This window comes from Carlito syrichta, unplaced genomic scaffold (genome assembly GCF_000164805.1).
Source record: "Carlito syrichta isolate Samal-C Ts95f unplaced genomic scaffold, Tarsius_syrichta-2.0.1 Scaffold222157, whole genome shotgun sequence".
NCBI lineage: Eukaryota > Metazoa > Chordata > Mammalia > Primates > Tarsiidae > Carlito > Carlito syrichta.
The window spans coordinates 209,181-229,694 of record NW_007166253.1 but is presented as its reverse complement, the minus strand read 5'-3'; the positions used below and the strand labels follow the sequence as shown (position 1 = coordinate 229,694).

The following is a 20,514-nucleotide window of genomic DNA, read 5'->3' as shown; positions in this document are numbered from 1 at the left end:
CGGCTAATTTTTTTATTTACTGTAGAGATGAGGTCTCACCAAGTTGCCCAGGCAGGTCTCAAACCCGCGGCTCAGACAGTCCACTCACCTCAGCCTCCCAAGGTGCAGGATTACAGGCTGAGCCACTGAAATTCAGTTTTATTTTGTTTTTTAGCTTCTCCTCTCCATTCTAACTATACCACTCCCCTTCACAAATGACTAGTATTAATAACATTTTTCCTAACTTGTTATTTAGTTATTCACTTTTATTTTATCAAGTTAATATATTTTTTCCCCAAAGTCAAATCTGAATTATTTGCTTAGAAATTCCAGCGCAAATTAGGGCAACTAGGCTGAGAACAAGGTTCTGCTGGTATATTTGGAATCTGGGGGATCATGTTTTCAGAACAGACCTACCAAGCCAGGGCTTCAGTTGGAAACATGCCCAACGGAAGTCTGTCCGTGAGCCCTGTTGTCCTAGTTCAGGAAGGCCCAGTGTGGAAACATAGGCTTGATTGGATTTTGACACTTCTCACGTAGTTTTGTCCTCTTTGTACTCCAGACATATTGAAATCAGCTGATTTCAATGTGTATCAATGTATATTATTTCAATATATACACATATATGAATGTGTATATATACATATATATTCATCTCTCTATATATATTTTATTTTTTTATTTTTTACCAGACATACTGTCTTTAGGAAAAAAACCAAAAAAACTCCAAAACTCATTATTTCTAGCAGTGTTCCAGGATCTTGCAGGTCCTGTAGGGCAGTGAATATTTTATTTCAGCTGGATCAAGCCCTCCAAGAGGATTGGAACAGATGTTTGAATTTGGTTAAATGCTTTCAATATTTATTACTTAGGTGACCTAGTTTAGCAGCAATTGTAATAGAAAAAAAACAAGACCATTTGGGGGAAAATAGGGTTTATTGCATTCACCTTAAAAATTGAAAGAATGTTCCCTTTTTATTCAGTTTGTTTTATTCAGCTTGAATGTGGGAAGATAAAACCCTAAGAGATTCTCTTTCTGCTTTGAACAGATATCTACATGTATGTTACATTAAAAATGCCTTCCTATGTGAGATGTGTTTTGGTGTGAGTGGAGAATGGTTGGGAGCTGCAGTTCTTGGTGTGCTGGCTGGACCCTGGAAACTGAGGATTGTGGAGGTCATGTCCTAGGAGTATGACGGTCACATCCTAAGGCTGTGGAGGTCACATCCCAGGGGTGTGGAGGTCATGTCCCGGGAGTGTAGAGGTCATGTCCTTGGGTTCTGTACTTTTTACACGAGGAAACGGAGTTTCAGTGGCGTTTGGTCATGTTGGAGTCAGGGCTCGTAGGGATTTGGTAGCAACAAGCCGAAGCGGGATTTGAACTTCCCAAACCCCCCTTGGCACTGTTTGTCCTTCCTGTGTCCCAGCCCTGGGGATGTGGACGCTCGGACTCTCCAACCTGTCATGTTCTTCCTTGACTCCTTGATGCCTGTCTTAGTGCTCGGTGCAGAGGAGCGGTAGTGACATGCTCTCACCGCCCTCCCCCTTCCTCCAGTCTCAGGCCACGATGGGGAATGTTTGCAGCTGGCATCTGGGATGGCTTCTAGGAAGAGGAGCTTGACTGGATGGAGGGATGCCTGGTGGCCGGTGAGGCATCGTCCTGGGTGTGCCTGTGAGGGTGGCTCCCAGGAGACTGGCTGCGAGTCAGTGACTGGGAGGTCAGGATTCACCTCACATGTGGGCCTGTGGCAGGGACAGCCGCATGCTAAGTGTCCTGGCTGTCTCTTCCCTTTCCTGGTGGGAGGCGTGGCTTCCTCCCCTCCTGCCTTAGGATGTCTGCCTCTAGTTTCTTTGGCCTTGGTACCCTGGGACTTGCACCACTGCCTCCTGGGGTCTTTTAGTCCTTGCAGCCTCCCTGGGTCTAGGTTTTTGAACTTGGACTGAACCACCTCCTGGCTTTCCTTACCACCCTGCTTACAGAGAGCCCATCATGGGCTTTCACCCTGTCATGAAGTGAACCCATCCTCCCTAATACAGTCCTTTTTCTTTTTCTTTTTTTGAGTCAGGGTCTCACTCTGTTGCCCAGGCTGAAGTGTAATGGCATGGTCATGGCTCACCAAATCCTCAACCTCCTAGGCTCAGGCGATCTTTCTACCACAGCCTCCTGAGTTGCTAGGACCACAGGTGCATGCCACCACATTTGGATAATTTTTGGATTTTTTGTAGAGACAAGGTCTCGCTGTGTTGCCCAAGCTTATCGCAAACTCCTGAGCTCAAGTAGTCCTCCCATCTCAGCCTTCCAACGTGCTGGGATTATAGGCTTGAGCCATCGTGCCCAGCCTCTTTTTTTCTATAAACCTGTAGCCAACTAGTTCTGTCCCTCTGGAGAATCCTGACTTATTGGATACAGCCTCCAAAACCCAAAATCACGAGTATCCCTTCCTGCTTCCAGCAGGGGCTGAGATGGAGAGGAGACTGAAACACTCCCTCCAGCATAGAAGCTCCAGCTGTGTGGTGGGAGGATTTGGAGAATGTTGAGTGGGAAAGGCTTCCCAGGCAGATGGACAGAGGTTGTTGCTCGCTCTGCAGACCTGACATTAATTCCTCCCAGTGCTGGAAGAGGAGGATCATGGGAGACCATGACACATCTGCCTACAGAGACAGACATTTTGCAATGTGGTTCAAGGCGTGGTCAACCAAGCAGAGAGTGCTGGAATGCAGGAGGAAAGAAGGGTTGAAATTGATGACACGTGGGACAGAGCTGCGTACCTGGCAACTACTGTGGAATTGCTGCGGGGAGACAAACGTGTTTGAAATGGACTAGAGTGAACAAGCCCTGCCCTGTCTCATCCAGAAACCTGAAGGTTGGAGGCAGGGAGGCAGGAAGCCCACCTCCTTATTCCTCGATCACTGTGATGGGAATGTCACCTCCTCCTCATCGTTGTCATCAAATCACACAATAATTGTTCTTTTATGTCTGGCTGATTCAATAATGTTTTCGAGGTTCATCCGTATTGTACTGTGTGTCAGAATTGCATTCCTTTTTTTTGTTTTTGTTTTTGAGTCAGAGTCTCACTCTCTTGCCCAGGCTTGAAGGGCAGTGGCATACTCAATGCCACCGCTGGGTTCAGGTGATCCTTCCAAGTAGCTGGAACCATGGGCGTGCGCCACCACACCTGGCTAATTTTTTGATTTATTGTAGAGACAAGGTCTCACCGGGATGCTCAGGCTGATCTCGAACCCCTGGGTTCAGGCAATCCTCTTGTCTCTGCCTCCCAAAGTGCTGGAATTACAGGTGGGAGCCACTGCATTCAGCTGAAATATTATTCTACTTCTTTTTTTTTTTTTTGAGTGGGAGTCTCTGTCATCCGGGCTGCAGTGCATTGGCACACTTATGGTCACCACAGCCTCGACCTTCTGGGCTCAGGTGATCCTCCCAAGTAGCTGGAACCACAGGTGCACACCACCATGCGCGGCTAAGTTTTTGATTTATTGTAGAGACGAGATCTTGCCATATTGCTCAGACTGGTCTCAAACCCCTGGGCTCAGACAATCCTGGGCTCAGGCAATCTTTTTGCCTCTTTCTCCCAAAGTGCTGGGATTACAGATGTGAACCACTGCACTGGGTTATGCATTCCTTTTTATGGCAGAATAATATTCCTCTGCATGTCCACACTTCATTCTGTTTATTCCTTCATTTGTTCGAGGACATTTGGGTTGTTTCTACCTTTTTGCAATGGCGACTAAGGCTGCAGTGCACCTTGGCGGACACGTGTGTTTGTTTGAGTCCCTGCTTTCAGGACCTAGGAGTATGGTTGTTGAATCATGGTAATTCCATGTTTAGTTTTTTGACGAGCTGCTGCAAACCGTTTTTATTTTTGAGTAGGGATCTGTTGCCTAGCTAGAGTGCGGTGGTACAATTATGCCTCATTGTGTCCTCAAACTCCTGGGACTCAGGCGATCCTACCATCTCAGCCTCCCGGCTAGCTGGAACTACAGGTGTGCACCACCATGCCTGGCTAATTTTTAAATTTTTTTATATAGGTAAGGCTCACTGTGTCGCCCAGCCTGGTCTCGAGCTGCTGGGCTCAAGGGATCCTCCCACCTTGGCCTCCCAGGATGCTGGGATAACAGGTATGAGCCACCGCACCTGACCAGGAGGAGCTGGAGAACTTCTCAAGTCTTGCACACTCGGAAGTATATCAGTGTGAGCAGCGGACCCCAGGGTTGCGTGTGGGACTGTGCAAATTCTGAACTCACGGTTGGTCAATGACTTCACAAATTTTTAAAATACAGCTTTTATTTACTACAAAAAATTTGAAACTAAGCTTTGCTTTTCTCTTAACTGTACACTGAGGCAGTCTTTGAATGTGAACTCTCATAATTCTCTATCCTGAGGGGTGAAATTCTGTTTTTGTTTTGCCCTTATTAGAAGAAGGAAGGTGCCGGGCGCAGTGGCTCACGCCTGTCTTCCCAGCACTGTGGGAGGCGGAGGTGAGAGGATTGCCTGAGCCCGGGGGTTTGAGACCAGCCTGGGCAACTTGGCAAGATCTCATTTCTACAATAAATCTTTAAAAAATTAGCCAGGTATGACAGCGTGCTCCTTGGGTTCCAGCTACTTGGAAGGCTGAGGGAGGGAGGATCGCCTGAGTCCAGGATATTGAGGTCGTGGTGTCCATGATCGTGTCATGGCACTTCAGCCTGGGTGACAAAGTGAGACTTCAACGAAAAAAAAAAAAAAGAAGAGGGAAGTGAAGGAACCCAGTGCCCTTGTGTGCATCAGGTATTGTGACAGGTATTTTCCTTCGTCATAAAAGACCACGTTTCATGATTGTTTTCACATTAACTTTGTGAAGTGATGCCTTTACCCTTGTATTGTATTGCCCCGAGGAAATCGAGACAGTCCTCTTCCTCCTGCCCGTGGTCAGTGAGAGAGCTCGAATCTGATTCTTGGAAGTCAGTGTGGATGGCTCACAGCTGGCATCTCCCCGTCGGCGAGGAGCTGATATTGTTTAAGTTGTTTACATTTTGGAATTGTGTTTTTTGGGTTGTATCGGTTAGGCGTTTTGTTGTTCCTCTTAGTTCCAATCACTAAGAGATGGCTGTAATTTCTTTCTAAATTGGGTTTGGGGAAGTAAATGGGAAGCCACATGCAACACCTCCTTTCTGACAAGCTCAGGACTTTAGCTATTAACAGCGTTCCCTTCGATGTTTACTTGTGAAGTCACTGACTCATTTCAGGGCTTTGATGATTCCAGTCTTCTGTGTTTTTCGGAGCTTTTGATTGCAGTTGCCTCGTCCTTTGCAGATAGGAGACCTGCTTTACTAGCGTGTGGCTTTGATGATTCACAACAGAAAAGAGGGTGTGCCTTGTGTCCTGGCAGCTTGAGGACAGGGTCACCGCTCTGACCTAATGGGACCTCCATAAGACTCGCAAGGAGGTGGTGCAGTTTGATTCTCTCTCCTAGAGTCTACCCTTTGGGTGCCTGGCCCTGTCATTTTTCTAGACCGGAGGCCACCAGCTTTTCACTCTGGTGTCTGCTGCAGGTTAGAGTGGCCCATGTTCAGAGCTGGTTCCTCACCTTTGCCCTGTTGACATCTGAGGCCAGATACGTCTTCCCTGTGGGGTTGTCCTGTGCATTCTAGGGTATTCAGTAGAGTCCCTGGCTTCTGCCTGTTAGATGCCAGTAGGCCATCTCTAAGTCTTGACACCCAAAACTCTCTCCAGACTTGGCCTGGGGGACAAATCACCCCCGAGTTAAGAACTACTCACTGGTCAAGGAAAACTGGTTCCAGAAGTATTTGGTTGTATGGATCATGTTTATTACTGACCATGCCAAAGCTCCCATATTTTCTGTATTTTCCTCTGAGATCTACCTTCTTTCATTGTAATTTCTCAATCCTGCTGTCTCTTCGTCTTGTTTCGTGTGAGATACAGTTGTGGTTGGTCTGCCCCTGCATTTCTATTTTGAGTGTGATCTTTCTTGCCTCTCTTTCTCATGACTTTGTATTTGTTTGTTTCATGCTACTTTTGCGGAGTCAATTCTGGCATACTCCTGTCCCCCTTACTCTGTTACTGGCCATGTGTATGCACTGTCTGCATGCATACTGTGTATGCCATATGCACTGTCTGTATGTGCTGTGTGTATGCATCATCTGTAGCGCAATCTGTGTGGTGTTTGCACTGTCTGTTCTGTGTGTATGCACCGCCAGTATGCACAGTCTGTGTGGTATATGTGCTGTCTGTCTGTACTATGTGTATGCACTGTCTGTATCTGTCTATATGTGCTGTTTGTATGCTGTCTGCTGTATGTACTGTCTGTATGCACTGCCTGTTTGCACCATCTATATGCATTGACTGCATGCACTGTCTGTATCATTGTCTGTTTCTGTATGTGCTGTCTGGATGCACCATCTGTATGTACCATCTCTATACTTTGTCTCTATGTTCTATGCACTGTCTGTGTATACCATCTATATGCACTGTCTGTATTCACACTCTATAGGTACTATCTGTATGCTGTATGTGCTGTCCATATGTGCAGTCTATATGCATAGTCTGTATGTGCTGCCTGTATGCACTCTCTGTATGCACTGTCTATATGCTGAATGCACGGAATGTATGCACTGTCTGTATGTGCTGTCTGTATATATGTGCTGTCTGTATTATGCACTGTCTATATACACAGTCTGTATGTGCTCTGTATATACACAGTCCATATGCACTTTCTATATGCACAGTCTATATGCTGTATGCACTATCTGTATGCACGGTCTGTATGTATTGTTTGTTGAGCTCTCTGTATACATAGTCCGTATGCTCTGTGCACTGTCTGTATCCGCTGTCTGTATGCACAGTCTGCATGCTTCATGCACTGTGTGCAGTCTATGTGCACAGTCTGTATGCACAATCTGCTGTATGCACTGCCTGTATGCATAGTCTGCACGCTCTGTGCACTGTCTGTATACACTTCCTTTTGTCCTTCATCAGCAACTCTTCACCTTTGACCCTTTCATAGCCTGCCAGGTGATTCCACTGGCCACAGGCTCTCATCTTCCCCCACATGTGCGCGTGTGTGTTACACTGTCACATGGCTAACAGCTGGCTTTCCCCCCGTCATCCCCTGGTGCGTATTGTCCCTGAGAATCTCCCTGACGATGAGGTTTGCTCCATCAAGCCATGGCTGATACTTCCTTGGTTCTGAGACCCCCCTGCTCACTGGGGAGCAGCTGCCCGTGCTTCTTGACAGCCGGAGGACGGGGAGGCGGGCAAGTGGTGGTGTGGACATTGCCTGGAGACTCGGAGAGACCCAAGGTGCCCCCAGGCTCCCTCCTGCATCCCTGTCTCCCCCTCTGCCTCTTCTCGCTCTCTATTATGAACCGAGGACCCTCCGCAGAGGCAAACAGGTTGGATGGTGTTGGGCAGGCCTCTGTGGGAAGCCTTTTATGGCCGGCCGGGGGACCCCTCCTGTGAGGTCCAGAGGCCGCTGCTTCAGTGGAAAGGGCCTTGTGTTCTGCCAGATCCTCCCGCCCCCTCCGCAGGTCAAATGATGGATTCAGTGGAATGATGGAAAAGTTTAGTCCACCCATGTGCCAAGAATTGCCACTAGGAAGGCAGCAGGGTAAACAGTGAGTGACTAATCCTTTCTTCTAAGGGGGGCAGTTTGTGCAATTGTTTCCCTCTTTGTGGAGACCCAGAGGTTTCCACAGATGTGGGTCTTCAGACGGCCACGCCCAGCCTCTGGTCTGGTGCTCCTGTTCTTTCTTTTCTGTGTGTCATCAGCATCACCCCCGTAGAGTCATTTGCCCTCCGTGATGACTTTCTGACTCCTGCCACTATTCACGTTGCCGTGGATGTTGCTGGGGACCTTCTCCCAGACACAGCAGCCCTTTCTAATGCCTTATTTCTCTGCCTTTCCTCAGCAGTGAGTAGGGATTGCTCTCTCCCTTCCTCCTGGGAACTTTCTCCCATGTATCATTTCTGGACCAACGTTATTCTGATTTTCCTTCCCTTCTAATTGTTTTCTTTTCCTGTATTCTCCACAGATTAGCATCATTCAGTGTGAAATATCTTCCAAGACTGTGTCATTCCATGTTTTCTTTTAATGAGATGGGGTCTTACTATATATTGCCCAGGCTGGCCTCAAACTTTTGGGATCAAGATATCTTCCTGCCTCAGCCTCCAAAATAGCTGGGACTACAGGTGCATGACACCATGCCTGGCTATGTTTAGACATTTTTTTCCCCCTGAAACATTTTCTCTTTTGAAGATGTTGGTCCTCTTAGAGCATCACAATTCTTCCATCCAGAGGCTTTTCCTAGTCGTTCCCTAGAGATCCGCCCCACATTTCTGTCTTAAAATAATAGAAAGTGTCGGGTTCGGTGGCTCAGCCTGCAATCCCAGTACTTTGAGAAGCCAAGGTGAGTGGATTGCCGAGCCCGCGGATTCAAAGCCCACCCAGGCAACTTGGCAAGACCTCATGTCTACAATAAATCAAAAACTAGCCAGGCATGGTAGCACACACCTGTAGTTCCAGCTACTTGGAAGACTGAGGTGGAAGGATCGCCGGAGCCTAGCAGGTGCCACTGCACTCTAGTCTGGGCAACAGAGTGAGACTCCAATTCAAAAAAAAAAGGAAAATAAAAAATAACAGAAAGTAATTGTCTTCCTCACAGACTGGCCGGCCACTTCCTCCTGTCTGCCATGATTGGGCACATGCCTTGGCATTTGCTTTTCCCCTTGGCCTTGAACAAAAAATACCCTTCTAGCCCGCCGGCCTTGATGCCTTTGTGTGCTTCAGGACCCCTCCCCTGTGGTCCTTGCTCCTTACTCATGGGATCCTCAAGTCCTGTTACTTCTGGGATTCCCTCCCCACAGACCCTCCTAGATGGATTTGCTTGAGATGTTGTCTACAGACTTCTTGCTGTAGTGGATGAAGACTTAGCTTATGAACTCATCCCGGGTCCCCCAGCCTTCCTCTCGAAGTCATTTTGGCAAACCTTGAAGATACAGAGGGTTCAGATTTAGACCACCACGCTCAAGTGAATATCACAGTAAAGTGAGTCACAGGAATCTTTTGGTTTCCCATGCTTGTAAAAGTCATGTTTATACTGTACCGTAGCCTATTATGTGTGCAATAGCATTATGTCTTAAAAACCAATGTACTTGCCTTAATTAAAAACACATTATTGCTAAAACATGCTCTGGTCATATGGGTCTTCAGCAAGCCATCGTCTTTTAACTGGTTGAGGGTCTGTCCTTGATGTTGATGGCTGCTGACTGACCAGGGTGATGGTGGCTGAAGGCTGGGATGGTTGTAGCAACTTGTTAAGATTAAAAAAAAAATTGATTCTTTCACAGAAGATTTCCCTGTAGCATACACTGCTGACCCATGGTAGAACTGCTTTCAAAATAGGAGTCAGTCTTCTCAAACTCTGCCGCCGCTTCATCAGCTAAGTATTTAGAGTACTCTAAATCCTCTGTTATCGTTTCGTTGTGTTCGCGGCATCTTCCCTATGAGTAGATTTTGTCTCCAGAAACCACTTTTTTTGTTCATCCCCAAGAAACACCTTCCCGTCGGTTCAAGCCTGATCATGTGATTGCAGTAATTCACCTACATCTCCAGGCTCCACTTCTAGCTCCAGTTCTCTGGATGTTTCTACCACATCTGTAAGCCTTCCTCCACTGGAGTCTCGAACCCCTCAAAGTCATCCATGAGGGTTGCAGTCAACGTCTTCCAACCTCTGTTAACATTGATGACCTCCTCCCATGAACCACAAATGTTCCTAATAGCATCTAGAATGGTGATTCCTTTCCAGAAGGCTTTCAACGTACATTTCCTAGATTCATCAGAGGAATCACTGTCTATCGCAGCTATAGCCTCATGACACTTATTTTTTAAATATTAAGACTTGAAACGACTCCTTGAAACATGGGTTGCAGAATGGATATTGTGTTAGCAGGCATGAAAACAGCATTCATCTCTTTATGCATCTTCACCAGGGCTCTTGGGTGCCTTGTCAATGAGCAGTAATATTTTGAAAGGAATCTCATTTTATGAGCAGTAGGTTTCAACAGTGGACTTAAAGCATCCAGTAAACCCTGCAGCAGACACATGAGCTGTCATCCAGCTTTGTTGTTCTGTTGACAGAGCACAGAGTAGATTTAGTTATCTCTGGGCCCTGGAATTTTTGGAATGGTGAATGAGAATTGGCTTCAACTGAAGTCACCAACTGCATTAGCCCTTACTAGGCGTGTCAGCCTGTCCGTTGAAGTCTTGAAACCAGGCATTGACTTCTCTCTAGCTATGAAAGTCCTGGATGGCATCTTCTTCTGAGAGAAGGTGGTTTCATCCCCATGGACATCTGCTGTTTAGAGCATCCACTTCCATCAGGGATCTCAGCTTGACCTGGAGAGCTCGCTGCAGCTTCTCTATCAGCACCTGCTGCCTCCCCTGCACTTGGATGTGATGGGGACGGCGTCTTCCCTTCAACCTCGCAAACCAGCCTCTGCTGACTCCAAACCTTCTCTCAGCCTTCCTAGAACTGGAGAACAGCAGGGCCTTGCACTGGATTAGGCTTTGGCTTAAGGAAATGTGGTGGCTGATTTGATCTTCTATCCAGAATACTCAAACTTTCTCTACATCAGCGGTAAGGCTGTTTCACTTTCTTACCATTTGTGTGTCCTCTGTTTTAGCACTTCTGATTTCCTTCAAGAACTTTTCCTATGCTTTCACAAATGGACCAGATGATGCAAGAGGCAGGCTTTGGGCCTGTCTCAGCTCTGGATATGCCTTCCTCACGAAGCTTCATCTTTTCTAGCCTTTGGACGAAAGTGAGAGATACACGACTCTTCCTTTCACTTGACCGCTTAGTGGCCATTGTAGGGTCATCAACTGGCCTCATGTCAATACTGTTTTGACTCAAGGAATGGAAGGCCTGAAGAGAGGGAGCAGACAGGGAAACAGCCGGTCGGTAGAACCTTCAGAGCATACGCAACACGTATCTGTTAAGCTCATTGTCTTATGTGGGTGTGGTCTGTGTTGCCCAAAACAATGACAATTATTACAATAGTTGCACCAAAGATCACTGATCATAGATCACCATAGCAGATATAATAATAGTGGAAAAATCTGAAATATTGTGAGAATTACCAAAATGTGTGACGGAGACACAAAGTGAGCACGTGCTGATGACAAAACAGTGCTGATAGACTTGACTGTGCTATAAACCTTTAACTTGTAAAAACATGCAGTATCTGTGAAGCAAAGTGAATGCAACAAAACGAGGTATGCCTGTGTTTTGCATTCATTGTTTTTCTGTCTCTGCAAACCCAAACAGCACGTTTCAGCCTCGGTTTCTTCTTCTGTCAGCTTTAACTGACAAGGTCATAAATGTTATCTCATGACCCTCCATTTGGTAAGATCAAGGCAGTGGCCCTCCCAGTCTTCCCTCAACGTTTCTCTTCCTCTTCTAGAATTTTCCAGCCTCCTTCAGCTGCTTGTGTACTTTTATGTCACCTGGGTTGTGAACACCTCCATCCGAGGAGGGGAGAGAGGGCAGGAGGACGATTCCAGTTAATAAATGCTTGTGAGGCTGGGTGCGGTGGCTGATGCCTGTAATCCCAGCACTTTGGGAGGCTGAGGTGAGAGGACTACCTGCGCCCAAGGGTTCGAGACCAACCTGGGCAACTTGGTGAGACCTTGTCTCTACATTAAATAAATAAATAAATAAGTTGGACGTGGTGGTACGTGCCTGTAGTTCCAGCTACTTGGAAGGCTGAGGCGGAAGGATCACCTGAGCCCAGCAGGTCAAGGCTGTGTTGGCTGTGAGCACACCACTGCCCTTCAGCCTGGGTGACAGAGTGAGACTCCAACTCAAAAAAAAAAAAAAAAAAAGCGTTTGTGGTGATGGAATATTACACAGCCATAAAAAAGAATGAAATCATGTCCATTGCTGCAACTTGGATGCAGCTGGAGACTGTCATCATTCTAAATGAATTATCACAGAAACAACTGAATACTGTTCTCACTCATAAGTGGGCACTAAACACAAGCACAAGGATGGGAACACAAGACACTGGGAACTGCTGAAGGAGGGGAGATGAGGGCTACAGGACCACCCGTTGGGTACCACACTCCCCACTGAGGTGGGGGGGCACTTCCTCAGAAGCCCACACCTCCCCGTCACACAATATCTCATGTAACATTGTGGGCTGAGTGATGAGACCACTCCCTCTCCTTGCCCAGGCAGTGTGTGATCCACAGATCTGCTTCTGTCCCCAGGGGACTGTGAGGTCAAGTGGTATCAGACTGGCCTATGGAGCCCATGGGCTTCCATCTGTCACTGGGGGACATGGGAGAAGGTGGAGGGGAACATGTAGGGGGAAGCTGTGTGGCACTTTATCCATGGAATCCCCGACCTATGAACAAGTTCTGTTCCAAGAGCATGCTGTAAGTCCCATTTAAGTCCAGCAAAGTTAACCTAGGTACTCAACAAACACAATGGGCTCTGTAGTTCTGCATGCATTTATCAAGTTATACTGACCCCTGGGGAAGAGAAATAATCCATAAAAAAGCAGATGTGCATCGTTACAGTTCGTGACTTGAAGGTTCTTATGTAGGGGACTCATTGTGTTTGCAACATGTCTGTCACTAGGGAAGACGTTATGCAGTTGTGGGTCTTGGGGTCTAATGTCCTCCAATGAGTGACAGCTGAGGGATGTTCCTTGAGTTCTGGACCTGGTGCCTCTTGGTCTTACTTATTTGTTTATGACCTTGCTGTTACATTTAGGGGAAAGGGGCCCACGTGAACGTAGGCTTCTGGCTCATTTCTTATTGGCTTCTGCTTTCTCAATTCAGAGGGAAGGCTGGGGGGACCCGGAGTGAAAGACTGGCCCCACACTCCCACCTTTCTGGTGGACAGGAATGAGTTGTAGCAGCCAGGGTCTCCTGGAATGCCAGGTTTTCCTTCTTGGAACAGAGCTGGTCTGTACACCTCTCAGAGGGTCTCAGCAGCAGGATAACAGGGTGGTGGCTTAGCCGGTTGCTTCTAAGAAGAGGAGAGGGCTTCTCTGACCATGAGACTGTAGAAGAGACTTGTGGCTCTTATCGACCACTGCCAGATGTGTCCAGCTGCTTCACTTCTGCTCTGTCCCAACCAACTGTATTTGGTTCAAAACAACACTTGCGTCATCAAAATAAAAGTGTTGACAGTGTTAAATCTCAGGCTTTTAGTCAGTCATGAGTCTGGTGACGCAGGGAGTGTCCTTGCATGTGTTACGTCTGGGGAAACCCAGGCCCAAGGTTGATCTTCCGGCCCTTCCTGAGTCCACACGGTTTAAGGTGCCAGCTCTGGGTCACCGACTGGTTGTGGGGGAGGCATCCAGCCTCTTGCTTTCCCTTTTGTCCCATGAACGCCTTGTCCCACAGCATGGCTCACCCACCTGCCCTGGCTAGACCCAGAGACATGAGTCCACTCAAGATTCTTTGGCTGCTTTTCAAAGTTATTTTTATTTTATATTAGAATCATGGGGTACGTGTGAGGATGTATTACATAAGGATATTGCATGAAGGTGCGGCTTGGGCTCCTGACAAGCCCATCCCTCCAGCCCCCTAGTGGTGGGCATGGTGCCCGCTGGGTTGTTTCGTATTCATTTATTTGTTTTTTGAGTTGGAGTCTCACTGTGTCGCCCAGGCTGAAGTGCAGTGGCATGCTCACGGCCATTGCAGCCTTGACCTGCTGGGCTCAGGTGATCCTTCCACCTCAGCCTTCCAAGTAGCTGGAACCACAAGTATGTGCCACCACGCTTGGCTAATTTTTTATTTATTGTAGAGTTGCCAAGTTGCCTAGGCTGGTCTCGAACTCCTGGGCTCAGTCAGTCCTCCCAAAGTGCTGGGATCGCAGGTGTGAGCGGTTCTTTATCTCTTACTCCCCCTTTGTTTCTCCTTCTGTCCCTCTGTCCGTCCCCCCCTCCTTAAGCAGTGCCTGGTATCTGTTCCGTCTTTGTGTCCTTATGTCCAGTGTTTAGTACCCGCTTATGAGCGAGAACACGCAGCACTCAGTTTTTTGTTTCCATGGTGATCACACAGAATGATGATCTCCAGCTGCTTCCATGTTCCTGTAAATGCCATGATTTTGCTCTTTTTTATGACTGTGTCATATTCCACCATGTGTACGTACCACATTTTCTTTGTCCAGTCTGCTATCGACCGGCATCTGGGCTGGTTCCATGCTTTGGCTATTGTGAATAGTGGGGCAGTGAACATACGAGAGAAGGTACCTTTCTGGTAGAGTGATTTCTGCTCCTTTGGGTATTTTCCCAGGAGTGGGATTGCTGAGTCAAATTTGACAAAGGCCTCAGAATCTGTAAGGAACGCAAGCAAATCAACAGGAAAAAACAACCCCATTAAAAAGTGGGCAAAGGACACAAACAGACACTTCCCAAGGAAGACATACAAGCAGCTCTCAGACACATAAAAACGTGCACAGCCTCACTAATCATCAGAAAAATTCAAATCAAAAGATACTATCTCATATCGGTCAGGATGACTGTCACTAAAAAGTCAAAAATCAACAGGAACTGGCGAGACTGTAGAGAAAGGAGAATGCTTCTACACTGTTGGTGGGAGTATAATCTAGTTCCACCCCTGTGGAGAGCAGTATGGAGAGTTCTCTTTGCTTTTTTTTTTTTTTTTTTTTGAGTTGGAGTCTTGTTGCTCAGGCTGGAATGTAGTGGCACACTGACGGCCACCGCAGCCTTGACCTGCTGGACTCAGGCGATCCTTCCGCCTCAGTCTTCCAAGGAACTGGAACTATAGACACATTCCACCATGCCTGGCTAGTTTTTGTGATTTATTGTAGAGACGAGGTCTCACCAAGTTGCTTAGACTGGTCTTGAACCCGAAGACTCAGGCAGTCCACTTGCCTCAGTCTCCCAAAGTGCTGGGATGACAAGCTGAGCCACCATGCCCAGCCTAAAATGTAATTCCTAACAATCTTGGTAGCGATTTTGCATATTCCAGAATTTGTTGGTTTATCCTCTTTCTATTTTTTTTTTTTAATTACTTTCCTTCAGGGATTAACTCAATCTGGGAAAAGCCTTATTATTTTAAAGTGTAGATAACATGCAGTGCAGAAGAACTATCACAGCAAATCAAAGGGCCAGGAGACTGAACACAGAGTGACCGTGTTCAGAAGTCCCCAGGGTCTTGACTAAGTGTGTTACTAAGAGGCTAGTGAGATTGTCGTCTTCTCAGTTTTAGGAATTGGTGATTATAAAACATTTAACTCAGCCGGGCTCGGTGGCTCAGCTTGTAATCCCGTGCCTTGGGAGGCTGAGGTGAGTGGATTGCCTGAGCCCGCGGGTTCGAGACCTGCCTGGGTAACTTGACGAGACCTCATCTCTACAATAAACCAAAAATCAGCCGGGTGTGGTAGCGCGTGCCTGTAATTCCGGCTACTCAGAAGACTGAAGCAGAAGGATCGCCGGAGCCCAGCAGTCGAGGCTGCAGTGGCCGGAAGTGGCCACTGCACTCCAGTCTGGGCGACAGAGTAAGACTCCAACTCAAAAAAATAAATAAATAAAAAATAAAACATTTAACTTGTATAGTGTAGATTTTACCACCACTGTGAGATGCAGCATCAAAATTAGACACGTCCTCAAGGCATCATCTTGATTTCGAAAGGGAATTTCGATTATTATTATTATTTCTCAGTGTTTAATGTGTTCAGATTTTTACAGGCATATTTTTTCTCAACCTTGTGTGTCAGAGGGTCCTCGCTACAGATCGGGAAGTTGAGGGTCCAAGAGTCTGAGAAGCCAAGCTCCTCGCATCGTGCCCAATTGCAAGATCCCACTTGCAGGCTGCGCCATTGTTTATTGTTGATTCTGCTTAACTGGTCAAGCTGGGAATTGCTTGCCAATCCCCCTCCTGCCATCTCTTCCCCATCTCCCTCTTCCCAATTCCAGTGCTGCCCACTATTTATAGGTGTATTTGTTTGCATTTATGTCTTAGGGTCTTGCTCTGTTGCCCAGGCTGGAGTACAGTGGTGCAATTGATCATAACTCACTGTAGCCTCAAACTTCTGCACTCAGGTGATTCTCCCTCCTCAGCCTCCCGGGTAGCAGGGACTGTAGGCATGTATCACCACGCCTGGCTCCATCTTTTTACAAAAATATAAGTGCCGTGTGTTTTGCATGAAGGCTTATGGTAAGGCTCTGAATTCTCTGACAGAAGCCACCTGTGACGACCTATTTATTGTCACGCTTCTTGACTAGACAGGCAGAGTCCCTTTCATGTGGGAGGCTGCCGGGGGTCACCTGCCAGGTCCTTCCTTATGTGTCACCAATGGTCAGCTACAGTATTTGAAGGAAAAAGCGGAACCTTGCTCGGGCTTAATACGCGTTTCTACATTTAACTAATTTCTCCTTCTTTCCTTCTTAGCTGACTGTTAAAAGTCCATTATTTATTTCTTTACTTTTGCTTTGTTTCTTCCCAGAGTGACGCCCCTTTCCTCGCAGAATGTGGTGATTCATCACGGCCAGACCCAGGAGTATGTGCTCAAGCCTAAGAACTTCCCAGCCAAGAAGGTGATATCGGGAGAGCAGTCCACTGAAGGTTCGTTCCCTTTAAGATACGGGCAGATCAAGTTGCGGCCCCCTTTTCTGTGTGGGTATGATCCAGTCAACCCTTTTCCCAACTTCTAGCATCGTAGTTTAGAAACACTTTTTCAGTTTCGATGGCTTTAATGTGTCACAGTAGATAAAATTCAAGAGTCGTTAAAAAACCCACATTGGTTCCTAAAACAACCAGACAGCAGATATTTCTCTTGGTTTCCTTCTTCAGAGGAAAAAGCAGTTTGCCTGGAGTTTTGGAAATGATTCTGAAGTGACCTGCCTGTGATTCTGTGTCTGCAGGATGGCTCGGGTCCTGAGACATACTTGCTCTAATTTTAGGCCTTGTCGGATGTCTGCCATGTTTACATTGATCAAATATTTTCTCGAGTGAGCCAGCCAGGATTCATTCCTTGCGAAATGTCTGAAATGCCCTGCGTGACTTTCCGAGGCTCTCCGGCAGTGGGTGTTTTTATGTCATGAGGTTCCCCTGCTTTTCAGCCCACCAAGTAGGTGGCATGGCAGATCTGACTCCGAATTTGTAAGGCGCGATTGTATCAGGGACCAGCCTGGTGAATATCTTGCTATGTGGGAAGCTCAAGGACAAGCCTGGCTCGAAGGGCGGGGAATGTGATGATTTGTGGTTTAGGTATCACAGAGTGTCTGTAGCATCTGGAGAAAGCGTTCTGGAGCGAGGCGCAGACCAGCCCCGGGCCAGAATGAGACGCGCGCGTGCTCTCGTTCCAGCAACTTCCTGCCCTGTCACTTGCTGACTGATTGCCTGCCCCGCAGGTAATGAGACAGCATGCCAGTTGTGAGGTGAAGCAGGAGTGTCTTTCACCACCAGGAACGGCGTGAGGAGCTGTGATGGGGTTTTGACAACTGTTGAGCGCTTGCAAAGCCCGTGTCTTATGCGTCCGATTCCCTGTGCCTGCCCGTACCTCCCACTTTCTGTCCTGAACCCAAAGTGAAGGGTGCTACCCCCGAATGGGTCATTTAACACAAAGAGGATCTATTGGCAGGGGAATACATGGGCTTTTCACCTTTGAGAAGGTTCAGATTGGTCGCCAGTGACTGCACCCCGGAGCAGTGGTTTGGTACAGTTGAGTATGTTGGTGAGGAACACAGCCCTGGGGCCTTTGGGAAGGACAGAGAGGACACCATTTAGATCATCTCCTTGCCTTTGGGCAAGATCACTTCCAAGTCATTTGCCAATGAATAGGTGCACCTAGGAGGGGAGGCCCCCCAAAACAAATTTTATCAAAAATTGTGTCTTTATTCTCACATGTTTAAACTTCAGTCACCCTCAAAGTCCTTTCTGATTGATGCAGTACACCTGTCAAGATGCTTTTTCCACTGCTCAAAACAGGTTTTGAACTTGTTGATTTCGATGCCTTTTAGTGTTTCAGCCATTTTTTCCCCCACCTCTTACACAGGGGCGAAACGTTTCCCTTTGAGAACTCTTTTCATCTGAGGAAACAAAAAAAGTCACTCGGGGTGAGATTGAGTGAACAGGGAGGGTGGGGCATGGGGATCATGCTGTTTTTGGTTAAAACTGCTGAACACTCAGCATGGTGTGGGCAGGTGCTCTCGTAAATCACCCATATGCAATGGACAAATGACTTGAAAGAGTCTCCAAAAAAAAATTCACTGAAGACGAATGCAGTCTCTTACAACAATGCTAGCTGGTACATTGATGCCAATGGGCTCCTAGAGCACTTATCCAGCAGGGGAAGCCTGTATGACAAGGGGGCTGCCCTCCAAAAAATAATTCCAGGTTTTTTTGGGGTCCCCCCCCTTGTATCTTATTTTGAAAGATCCTTTAATTTAAGTACTCAACAGCCTTTTATATCCCTTGGTTGTGCATGTAATATTTTTCTAATCCTAATTGTAAAAATAAAACAAGAAGAGTTCCTTATTATCTCCTTGGTGTTTTATTTTTATTTATTTACTTATTTATTTTGAGTTGGAGTCTCACTCCGTGGCCCAGGCTGGAGTGCAGTGGCACACTCACGGCCACCCCAGCATCAACCTGCTGGGCTCCGGTGATCCTTCCACCTCAGCCTTCCAAGTAGCTGGGACTACAGACGTGCGCTTCCATGCCTGGCTAATTTTTTATTTATTGTAGAGTCAAGGTCTTGCCAGGTTTCCTGGGCTGGTCTTACACCCATGGGCTCAAGCAGTTCACTTGCCTCGGCCTCCCAAGGTGCTGGGATTATGGCTGAGCCACCGAGCCTGGCCTCCTTGATATTTTATATACTTTTTTTTAAGCTATCCAAAATTAGAATGCGAAAGAAAGAAAGTTTTAAAAATGTATGGTTATACTGGTAAGAAAGGGAATTCTGAATTAGATGGAGGTGTCAGGAAAGGATGGTTTGAGAACCGCTGGTATTAAGACTAGAGACTAGACTGTGGCTTTGGTTTGTTATCAATTATTTGTTATTGGAATGAAAATTCCCTCTCTCTCTCTCTCTCTCTCTCTCTCTCTCTCTCTCTCTCTCTCTCTCTGTCTCTCTGTGTGTGTGTGTGTGTGTGTGTGTGTGTGTCCTGAAACTCTCAAACCTTGGTTAAACTATGTTCTGGCAGATGAAACAATATTTTAGAAGACCGTGAAGATAAGTTTTCTATATGCGTATATGCGTTATTCACAACTTTCTCACTCATGTTGTATAAGTGTATTTTCCTCATGGTTGGGAGCTAATGAAGGAATGCAGACTAACTCGTGATCACAATGAGGGGGTTCTGGGCTCACACCCCACAGAAGATGACTCTTGTTCAAAAAGAGGCTCAGAAATTAAGTGAAAGGGTTAGGCATGGTAGGAAGCACAGGAAGGGGTGTGTGTCTATTTTTGCTGAGGCCAGAACTCCACCAAAAGCTGGAGAGTTAATTGGAAAGTTTTAGAAAGAGGTAATTTGGCAGGACCATTCAGGATACTGAAACAGCGAAACTAAGTAAGAACCACAATGGGAAGATTAAAATCAGGAAGGAGTTACAAGCAGTAGGAAGGACCTACATGTATCCTGTCTCCACACACTCCCTCCTGCTCTGCCCTAGGTAACAGGGGAGGCACCAAGAAAACCTGGCATGGAACAGATAGGGAGAAAAAGTTAATAAGGGAAGTCTGAGGAGGCGCAGAGGCTTTTAGTATGTCTACTTCCATCTTTACAGAAGAGCAAATGCAAACAGATTAACTTCTCCTTGTGCTGAAAGATTTGAAGTTCAAACCGAAGCTGATAATTTTGACTCTTTAGAAAACTGGAAGATTTTAAAGATCCACTGGGCATGGTGTATCTTGGGGTGAAGTTGAAGGGCTGATATGCCTTGTTGTGTTTCATGGCCATTGCTTTTAAGGAGCTGCTAGGACCAGGGAGAACATTTAGGTGGGCAGGAATGAGTGTTACTTTCCCCCTTTCAAAGGGATTAAGATAAATGGCCTACAGCAATTAATTACCAGTCGGTAGGTTTAATATTGACATCTTGCAAACAGAAATAATAATGCATACCCAGAGCTCTAAGCGTCGTGTAGTTTAATCGGCTCATGGGGGAGGGGACAGCAGTCTACAAGCCCTAAGGAAGAAGGATTTGCTGTTGACACCTGGTGAAAGAAGAGAGCATGGGTCAGAAGAAGTAGGAAGGGGATGAGGATGCGGGGATGGATTTATAAAGCAGAATACACACATGCATTGAGTGCGACACTCTCCAGGCAAAAGACATTAGAGGGAAGAAACAAATATTTTATTGGAATTTTCCGGAGTTTGGGTAACTGGACTCCCCAGCCCTGTTCAAGGCTCACTCACCATCTTTCCTGTTTTGATGCTGTGTACTTAACAGCCTTCAGAGTCACTTTGCAGGTAACTTGATGTCCTGGGTTGGGTGTTCTCTGGTCCCTGGTAAAGGATACTGCCAGCAGTTTAATAAC

The 20,514-nt window shown here is 46.8% G+C and overlaps 1 protein-coding gene across 1 annotated transcript in view; it reads left to right on the top strand.

The window, feature by feature from the left end:
* LTBP1 (latent transforming growth factor beta binding protein 1) overlaps nt 1-20,514 on the top strand; it is a gene marked incomplete at its 3' end in the record, with an annotated part of 310,157 nt that overhangs the window by 82,118 nt on the left and 207,525 nt on the right. The window contains exon 3 of the mRNA XM_008051691.2: nt 16,480-16,649. Within this exon, the coding sequence (XP_008049882.2) occupies nt 16,480-16,649 (170 nt within the window). The remainder of the gene's footprint in view (nt 1-16,479; nt 16,650-20,514) is intronic.